Raw genomic sequence first — 10,024 nt, forward strand, 5'->3', positions numbered from 1 at the left:
AGTAGTTGAATTTTTAATCAAGAAAGACTTTTGTTGAATTTGAAATAAAAAAGAATAACTTTTTAACGAAAAATTTAATTTTCAGAAAGAAATATTTTCAAATTGAACAAATATTTTCTAAAGAATGTTAAAATCCTAGATGCGTCCCGCAATGTGATGAATGTAGAACCAGCCTAAAACGTATCTTATAAATAATCTTAGGAAAAAAGCATGACTATTGATTGCGACAAATTCATATTTTTTGAATGTGCAAGAATCTTGTTTTCTGTTGCCTTGAATTAAATATCTTTAAAAATAAAGTAAATTTAAAGTAAAATTTAAGTAGTTTTAACAGAATTGCAACGTCTTTTCTATTCAATTTGTATCAATATTTTCTTCTTTGTCGTAATACTAAATGTAGTAGGTCGTAGAACAGAAGAAAGCAGACTAAACGGAAAGAAAAATTTATTGCAAGAAATGAAATTTAGTCAAATGTTTTGAACAGAATATTAATAATAATCATAATCATAATAATAATAATAATAAAGAAGAAGGAAGTATTATTACTCCTTCTTTGAAGCCACTGCCTGCTTGGCTTGATGAGCCTGGAGTACAGCTACGGCTTCCTCGACCTTGGCCTTCAATGATTCGCTATGCTCGAGCATATGCAACAATTCCGAATTGTCGATCTCCAGCAACATACCGGTGATTTTGCCAGTAAGTTGAGGATACATACACTGAATCAACGGGAAGAGTCGCTCTCCCAACATTTGTTTTTGCTCCTGCGGTGGAGCTGCTGCCAACATGGAGGCAGTCAGAGGTTCCTGCCCTTGAATGTGGACCGCTTGCTGAACCGGAGGTTGAACTGGAATTGCCATCGGTTGTGGCGGGTTTCGCATATTGGCTGTGTACTTGTAATTTGGTGGACGGCTCTGAGGAGATACTCCAACCGCTGGACCAGCCATCGAACGTCCTTGCATGTTTGCACCTCCCACAGCTTGTTGACCTAGAAAAACAAATTAGATTTGTGTTTATCAATGGGTCAACATTTTGTTTTAGATTCCCTGATTTTCTCAATCAAGGAGCGTCAATTCATTTCGAAAAAAATTATCTCTCAAATCGGAATTATTACAAAGTTACTAACAGAGTAATAGAGTTTAGTAACAAAATTCAGTAATTCATTAGTAGCTTTTAAATAATTCCAGCTTAGAGAGAAAGACTAAATATGATAGAAAAATAAAAAATATGACCTGTTGCCTGACTTAATTTATTAATCAGGGTGACCGTTTTAATCGAAGAAAAAAATTCCCGGTCATTTCACGGTTTTTTCCCGATTCGCAAACATTTTTCACGATCAATAAAATTTACTAAATCGAACTCTATTCTAAACATTTTTCCATTTAAAGAAATAAACAACACATTAAATTTACATGCATGGAATGCAAGGTACTAACACTTTTCAATTGAAAAATTTGAAATGAAATGTAGATAAACTGCAAAATTTAGAACTTTTGTCAATTATAGAGTTCAAAGATTCAGATTAAATTCCAAAAATATAAATCTACGTTAACATTTTCAATGCTCTAAATTAAAGAATAAAGCAATGAACTTTAAAAATGTTCAAAATAATATTTTTTTGAAGTGATTTGAAGCTAGACAAATTAAAAATATATTTTTTTAACTTAACAGTTTTTAAATTAAAAGTTAAGTTGTTTTCATTTGAAATAGTTTAAGCATCCTTCAAAAACATTAACATTTTATTTCAAAATATTGTGAAATCTAGAAGTTATTATTTGTAGAAAAAATTAGAGCAGTTTTAAGAGATATTTAGAAGTTTTCAAAATATAAAAATTAAATTTAGATCTTGAAATGATTGCAAATCATTTACAAGAAGTTTGTGACCCGAAAAAATTGGGCTATTCGTACCGAAATTTTGGTGCAAATACCCACAGCTGAATTTAAGACAAAATGCAAATTTTTGCAAATTTCAATCAAAAAATTTAGAAACTTTTTAAAAATTGTGAAAGGTTTAAAAAGAATAAAAACATTTTCTTAAGATTCCTAGAAAAATGGAAAATGATTTTTCATTTAGGAAAATTATTGTAACAGAAAATTTAAAAAGATTTAAAGAGATTTCCAAAATGATCAAAACAGAACCTGGGAGATCTTAAGGATTTTTTTTTAATTTGCAGGATTTTACAAAAGTTTAGCCAAAATTCGGTTATACTTTTAAAATGTATTTGGAAGTTCTAAATAAAAATTTTAACACTTCTTTTCAATTACTTGAAGACATTTCAAGTTTTTGAATTAATTTTGAATTTTTTCAAAACTACGAAATATCTCTTGAAATTACTCAAATTTTGTTTACAAATAATAAGTGCTCAATTGCTATTTATTAGTCAAAATTGAACGATTTTACTTAAAAATTAAAAACTTTTTAAACAAAACAATTTCAATTGTAACGTTAAAAGTTGAAAAGCTCTTCGAAATTCTACAGATTCAAAGCTTTCTATGTAAAACAATTCTGCATAAATACAAAAATGGCTTTTTCGAAAACCTGATGCCTTTTTGTTTACGGTTTTCAAATAAGTCAAAAAGTCTGTAAAAATTTTAAAGGACCCTTTCGCAACTACAAACAAATTTTAAATTGCGATTCATACAAGATTTTTAAAGCACAAAGTTAAGCTATTGTCAATACATTTTTTTCTGATTATTAAACATTTTCCGAGTCTCAATTCGAAATTGTTCAAGTTTGAGTGCCTTTAATTTAAACTTGTTTATTAAGGTATATTATTTTAATTTAAAATGAGTTAATGCTTAACTTTTCCAATTCAAAAATGTTAAATTTAAAACGCTTCACTTTAAAATATAAATTGCATATTTTATCATGCGTTTAAACTTCGTGAATATTGTTTTTATTTATAATTTTTCCAAAAGAACACAGAAGACATTAACAGATTAAAAAATTTTGCTTGCTATTTTTTCGGACACTAAATCAAAACTTTTTTGACTGGACAGAATTTTTCTTTGCAAATAAAACGATATTCTAGCATTAATATAAATTTTTTAATTAATAGACAAACATTACAATGTTCAAAAAGCAGAGTGACCGCACAGCTTCGTTCTCAAAGTTTCCCTACCCAAATATATTTACAGTCCAAAAGTTATTATTTTTGACGATTATTTATAGTTCTCGTTATCGAAATGTCCTTAGTTCTGTAATTTTTTTCCGTCAAAATCCCTGACATTTCCATGATTTCCCTGACCTGCGTGCCTTACTTCCTTACAAGATAAATGCATTTTAAGTGATATATTACGTTTTTATGTATAAAATGGAAGTTACTAACACTTTTCAACTTCAATTTTAAGCAATGTAATTATTAATTATAATTTACATACATTACATTATTTCAAATTAATATTTATTTTGAATAGTTTAAAGATTCCAATTTTTTGTCAAAATATTGAAAAATCATGTTTCAAATTTTTTAAATAATATTTTTGAAATGTTTTCAGAACCATTTTGTAAAACTTTCTTTATCTTTTCTTAACATTAATTTTTCAAAGCAAAAAATTATTTTTAATTTTCCTAAGGGTCTTAAGGAAATGCTTTTTATTATTTTACAACTTTCACAATTCTTATACTGCTTAATTTTGTCTTTCCGAATCTGAAAAAATCTATATTTTTTTAATTAGGACGTTTCAATTATTTGAAATTATTTTAAACTTTTAATTAATTTAAATTTTTTAGAACTTCTAAACATCTCTTTAACTTACTAAGATTTTTTTTTAATAGGAATAATAGGGTTTAATTGTTATTCATACATAAAAATTGAAGAATTCGATTTACAAATTAAATTTCAATCCGGCGTTCACATGTCTTTAACTAATAAAACTTTCTAATTGAAACAGTTTCATTTTCAACGTTTAAAATCGGGAAATTCTTGAATTTTGAACCTATTCCGAATGGTCTTGTAAAATCAATTATTATTCCATTTTAAATCCTTAAAGGACAGAGTTGTTGATCAATTACAAATTTTCTTTATCGAAAATCGATTTTAAATTACGCATGCTAAACTGAATGAAATCATAACAATTGAATATTTTTTCTTTCTAAGGAATGTTCTCATCAATTTTTAAAATACTTTGTAATCAATTAAGATCATAAATATATTTTTTGCTGCAAAATTCAGTAGAGGCTGATAGGCCCTTTTTGCGTATTGAGTTTAATTTGAACTAAAACCCTTGTTACGCTGCTTTTTGACAAACAGCTTTAAACAACAAATGTTTTATTATTCACGGTTATTTATCATTTTTAATCGAAAAACTCTCCGACTTCAGGATTTTTTTAAGGGTGGCCGTTTTAATCGACGAAATAAAGTTCCCGGTCATTTCTCGGTTCGCAAACATTTAAAAAAAAATTCCACTTGAGGTACTAAAAACTGAGCTGCAAATGAAAGCACTCAAAGTAAAACTGTTAAATTTTGAACTTTTAAAATTGAAATTTAAAAGCTTTTGCTTAAAAAATTTATGCAAATACTCAATAATTTTCGTGTATAAAATTGAAGTTGCAAACATTTTGCAATATAAAAAAATATAAATCCACGTTATCATTTTCAATTATCTAAATTAAAAAATCAATCAATGAACTTTAAAATTTGAATTGAATTTCTTCTACAATCAAAGATTCAAACAAAATTTTCAAAAAAGATTCTAGAAGATTTTAAGAAAACTTTCTAAAATTTGCATGATAATTTTTAATCTTTTTAAAATTCCTAAATATCTCTTAAAATTACTCAAATTTTTTCTGCAGATGTTCATTTGTAAATTATACAACAAACTTTAAAAATGTCATCAAATACAACAATTAAAATTGTAACGTTCAAAGTTTAAAGGCTCTGTCGAAAATTTAACGATTCCAGGCTTTCTATGTCAAACAATTCAGTTAAAGATTCTTTACTTTTAAATATTTGGCTTCAATTTACTGGCCTTAAATAAAAATTCAAATATTTCTAAATATTCAATAATTAATCTTTTTAATTAAAAATTTCGAATTGAATGGGTTAAAAATGGAATATTTTAGACTGAAACAATTTTTTAAATTGATTAAAATACTTTAAATAAGAATATATTATTATGAAGTTACTTTTAAGGTAGTCCGGCTATTGGATCGAACCGATGAAAAATCTTTAAAATTAGTTCTTTTTTTGGCGGAGAAATGTGTCCTCTTTCACGTAATGTCTTTTTAAGGGGCCCTTTCTAGGTTAAAATTTAAATTATCACTGTTTAAAGTCGTGTCAAAAAACATGGGATCTCATGGGGAGGCGCCTTGCGCGGGCTCCAAAAATGGTTAATTTTGGCTTTAAAACACGTTGAATATTGTTAGAAAAACTTTTTTTCAGAGAGAAAATATAATGCAAAATTTGAATTACTGCTCATTTATACTTGCTTCCACTGGGTATTTGAGCTTAATTTTAGCAAAATGTAGCCTAGAATCAAAAATGTAGCTAAGAATTGAGCCAAATCAACATTTAAATTTACATTTCATTATTATTTAAAAAACATTTTATTTATATTGATCAGCATAAAAATGTGTTACTTAATGTAGTCATTGATACCCTGGCCAAATTTTGTATACAATTCCAAATTTCAGAAAAAAAATGTACATAGCTTTGACTAGCTTTCCCATTAGCCGGACTACTTCACGTTGAAAATAGTTTATAAACTTTCAGTCACACGTATTTAAAAGTTCTTTAAATTAAAAATGTACACCCTTCTGCATTTTCTTGCACTCGCAATGAGCAAACCTAAAAGAAAAATCTGCATAAAGCAATGTAAATAACAAGCATAATCTCTACCTGTGATAGGTCTTGCAGAAATAGCATTGCGCATGGCTCCCGCCTGAGCAGCAGGAACGCGAGGCGCAGCTCGGAATTGAGCTTGCATATTGGCGAATCCAGAGTTTCCGGTTTGGGCATTTGGTCGTACTTGGTTCGGTTGTGCGGGCCAGCGAGGTGTGGCACGTATCTGTGCCATTTGTGGTCCATAAAATCGTTGGGGTTGTGGAAGAGTTGGCACAAAGTAGCTGCCAGTGCCAGGCTGGAACATCTGTCCCATCTGTTGCATACGCATGTTGGCCATCCGTTGCATGTACTGCGAAGCCAAATGTGCTTTGCGGTCTTCCTTACGTTGAGCCAGGGCGACGTAAAGTGGCTTCGTACCCACAATACGTCCGTTCATTTCGGTAACTGCTTTCGTGGCCTCCTCGGGAGACGAGAAGCAGACAAAGCCAAAGCCCTTGCTGCGCCCCTCCTCCATCATCACCTTGGCCGATGTAATAGTTCCGAAAGGAGTAAACTCCTTGCGGAGACGTTCGTCGTCAATCGTGTCGTCGAGGTTTTTCACGTACAGATTTACACCCTGGTAGCGGTTCAGACGTTCAATCTTGAGTTGCTCAAACTTACGCTTCAACTCCTGTTGACGTTCTGCTTTCTTCTGGGCTCGGCCGACATACATGCATTTTCCTTCCGAAATCTCGCGACCATTCAATTCAATTACAGCTTGCTCAGCTGCATCGGGATCTTCAAAGGCGACAAAACCGAAACCTCGAGACTTGCCATCGTCCTTACTCATTACCTTATGACTGGTAATGGTGCCGTACTTCTCGAACATGTCCTTCAGTTTTTCGTCGGTCATGTCTTCCCCGAAGTTCTTCACGTAAACGTTCGTGAAGAGCTTGGCCTTCTCGCCGAGCTCCTTTTCGCGTTCCTTGCGGGGAATGAATTTGCCAACGTATACCTGAAACAAAATAGCATCAAATTAATATTACAAACTACTCCGTTCACTTTACGAAGGCCCCTCTAAAACAGCTGCACATTTTGGTAATTTATTCGTAAAACAAAAATCGCAAAAAACATAGCTTATACCATGATAAAGCTAACCTTATTGCGGATAAGAAGGCTTTAGATGACATCTTTGAACTGAACTTAAAATTTTTTTTTTAAAAGCACGGAGATGCTTAAATATTTTGACTATACGTACGTAAAAAATAATTTAAAAATATTATTACCAATGAACGTAAATTGCACTTGAACATGACTGTGCTATCTCTCGTAATATGCGAAGTAGTTACATTTTGTCTTAAACTGCTTGCAAAATTTCAACAAATGCAATCGAATAATAATTGGGAATGACAATATTGAAACCTATTAATTAATCAAAAATAATCCTGGAAGATCGATGAATGATAGCGTGGGTGTGAGGACACACATACCGCAGTTGAAGGGTCTTCTCTTTTCAGAACTTGATGAATGAGCAGACCCCCCAAGGTGACATTTATATATTACAATTTAAGCTAAAATATAACTCTTTACTACGTATATTACGAGAGATGGCATAGTCATGTTCAAATTCAATTTATGTTAATTGCTATTAATATATTGCAATTTTGTTTTGACGTATGTATAGGCAAAATATTTAAGCATCTCCTGATTTTGTTCAAATTTTTTAAATTGTTAATTTCAAGGATGTCCTCATCTAAAGTCAAGCAAGGACAGGGTTGCGAAAAAACCACGATTTTCATCTTTCTGCGAAGGATATTTTCTAAACAAATTTGTGTATATAAAAAAATGGGGACTCTTTTAACCGCAATAAATTAAGCTTTATCATGGTATAAACCGTGTTTTGATGCGAGTTTTTTTACGAGTAAATTATCAAAATATCTTATCGTAGCCTTATCGCTGAGAAAAATTCCCATTCGAAAACATAGTTTAACTGAACTGCAAATTAAAACAGGCAAAACTGAACCATAATACGCACACTATTAAATTAAAAATCAAATGTTTTAAATACCTAAGATTTAAAGCCAAAATGTTTTACTTTTCCAAAAAAAAGTTCAACTTTCAAGTTAAATGATTTAGAAAATAGTTAGATTTTTGATAAAATTATTTAATTTTTAACCAAATCATCGAATTATGAAACAAAAAACATTTACCTTCAACCAAAAACCGTTTTATTTTTAACCAAATAATATAATGTCAATCGAAAAAGATCAATTTTGTAGAAGATAGTTGAAGAATCAAATGGAAAAAAGTTACATTTTAACGAAAAAATATAATTTTCAACAAAGATGAATTTTCAAAGAAATTAATTTTCAACCAAACAGTTGAAATTTCAAGAAAAGAGACGAGATATCAACAAAATAGTTTAACTTTTAACCAAAATCGAAGAAAAATGTATTATTTATTACCATAAAAGATATAGACAAATTTTGTACAAAATAGTTTAATCTTCAAAATATAATTACATTTTTAACACAAAATAATGACATGTTATTACCAAAAAGGCCAAATTGTTATAAAAAAAAACGGGAAATTGTACACAAAAATACGAAATTTTAACTAAATATACTAACTGTCTACCAAATTGTTGAATTTTAAAGCTAAAAAGACCAATTTTTACGAATCAGTTGAATTTTGTAGCTAAAGATATTTTTTTCCAAAATAGTTGAAGTTTGGGTCCGAAAATATCAAATTTCATAAAAAAAAGTTAATAATTTGCAACCAAATAAGCGATTCTTCAACACCAAAAAAAGTATTTTTTGTAAAGTACTACAAAGTGCAACCACGGTGTTGCATATTTAAGCTAAAAAGACGAATTCTTTAATAAATAGATGAACTTTTAAACCAAAAAACATGAATTTTGAATGGAAAATTAATTTACAACCAAATAAGTGAATTTTTAACAGCAAAAAATCAATTATCGGCAAAAAATTAATTTCCTACCTCAAAGACGAATGTTCAACAAAACGGTTAAATTTTTGACCAAAAAAGATTAATTTTCCAATAAGATTATAAAAACGGACAACATTGCAGCAAAATCTAAGATGATTTACAACCAAATCGGTGAATTTTCATGAAAAAAATCATTTTTTACAAAGAAATTATGCTATCAACTAAGCTGTTGACTTTATGACAAAAAAATATGAATTTGCAGGAACATAATTGAATGCTCAACCAAAACATTAATTTTCAACTGTACATTTGAATTTTTAACCCAGAAAGAGGAATTTTCTACCAAAATAGTGGAATTGCCAACAAAATATGAATACTTTTTTAAACCCTATTGTAGAATGTTTATCAAAACGAGATGAATATTTCACAAAAAAAATTTTATTCTATCAATTCCGTTCGCATTGAAGCGAAAAAAAGTGAAATAAGGGACAAAAAGTGTGCAGATGTTACCTAAAATTTAATATATTCGCTCTCCTTACTCGATAAATATTTTTAAAGATATTTTTTACCGTTAAGGACGTGTTATTATGTGCTATTAAAAATTAAAGTAAAAGAAATTCTCGGTTATTTCCCAGTCCAGCGGCCACCTACTAATTAGAAAAAATGATCTCACCTTCTTTCCGTTCAGCAACATGCCATTTACTTTATCAATGGACTTATTTGCAGCTTCTTCAGTCTCAAAATGCACGAAGCCATAACCCTTGGACGCGCCAGTTTCATCCTGGGCGACTTTACAACTTAATATATTTCCGAATGCCGAGAACGTGTCGTACATGGCTTTATTGTCAATATTTTTGTCCAGGTTTTTGATAAAGACGTTGCCAACTCCAGACTTTCGAAGGGAAGGATCGCGTTGAGACCACATTATTCGGATCGGTCGGCCCTTTATCATGTCAAAGTTCATGGTATCCAACGCACGTTCAGCTGCAACATAAATTACAAATCCCAACTCATAAGTTTTCGCTTCACAAAACATACATTGTCAAATTATATTTCAAGAAAACCTGATTTTATTTTCAATAGAAGAAACTTTTTAAGATATCTGTAAGCTAAAGTTATTGATTTCAGATTATAAATTAATTCTTGGTTAGTATCCGATTAAAACTTTCGTTTCCGGTGATTGATCTAAAAAAATTCTTGAGCAGAAGTGTATTAATTAGCAATAGTTTTATAATGAGTTTGAAGAATGTAAATTATTACATCTATTGAAACAAAAAGAAATTTGAGATTTGAAATTCTGCAATTCGTTGAAA

General features: G+C 29.9%; 1 protein-coding gene across 2 annotated transcripts in view; it reads right to left on the bottom strand.

Annotated features, from left to right (window-relative positions):
• Positions 1 to 427: 427 nt before the first annotated feature.
• LOC117168008 (polyadenylate-binding protein 4-like) overlaps positions 428 to 10,024 on the bottom strand; it is a 12,607-nt gene continuing 3,010 nt past the window's right edge. The window contains exons 2-4 of one of the 2 annotated variants that reach the window (XM_033353322.1): positions 9,385 to 9,695; positions 5,838 to 6,777; positions 428 to 985 (exon numbers count right to left, since the gene is read on the bottom strand). In XM_033353322.1, the coding sequence (XP_033209213.1) occupies positions 543 to 985; positions 5,838 to 6,777; positions 9,385 to 9,695 (1,694 nt within the window). In that variant the 3' untranslated portion in view covers positions 428 to 542. Of the gene's footprint in view, positions 986 to 5,837; positions 6,778 to 9,384; positions 9,699 to 10,024 lie in introns of both variants that reach the window. The other variant, XM_033353321.1, reaches the window with a different exon arrangement.

Source organism: Belonocnema kinseyi, chromosome 2, assembly GCF_010883055.1.
Source record: "Belonocnema kinseyi isolate 2016_QV_RU_SX_M_011 chromosome 2, B_treatae_v1, whole genome shotgun sequence".
NCBI classification, from domain to species: Eukaryota; Metazoa; Arthropoda; class Insecta; order Hymenoptera; family Cynipidae; genus Belonocnema; species Belonocnema kinseyi.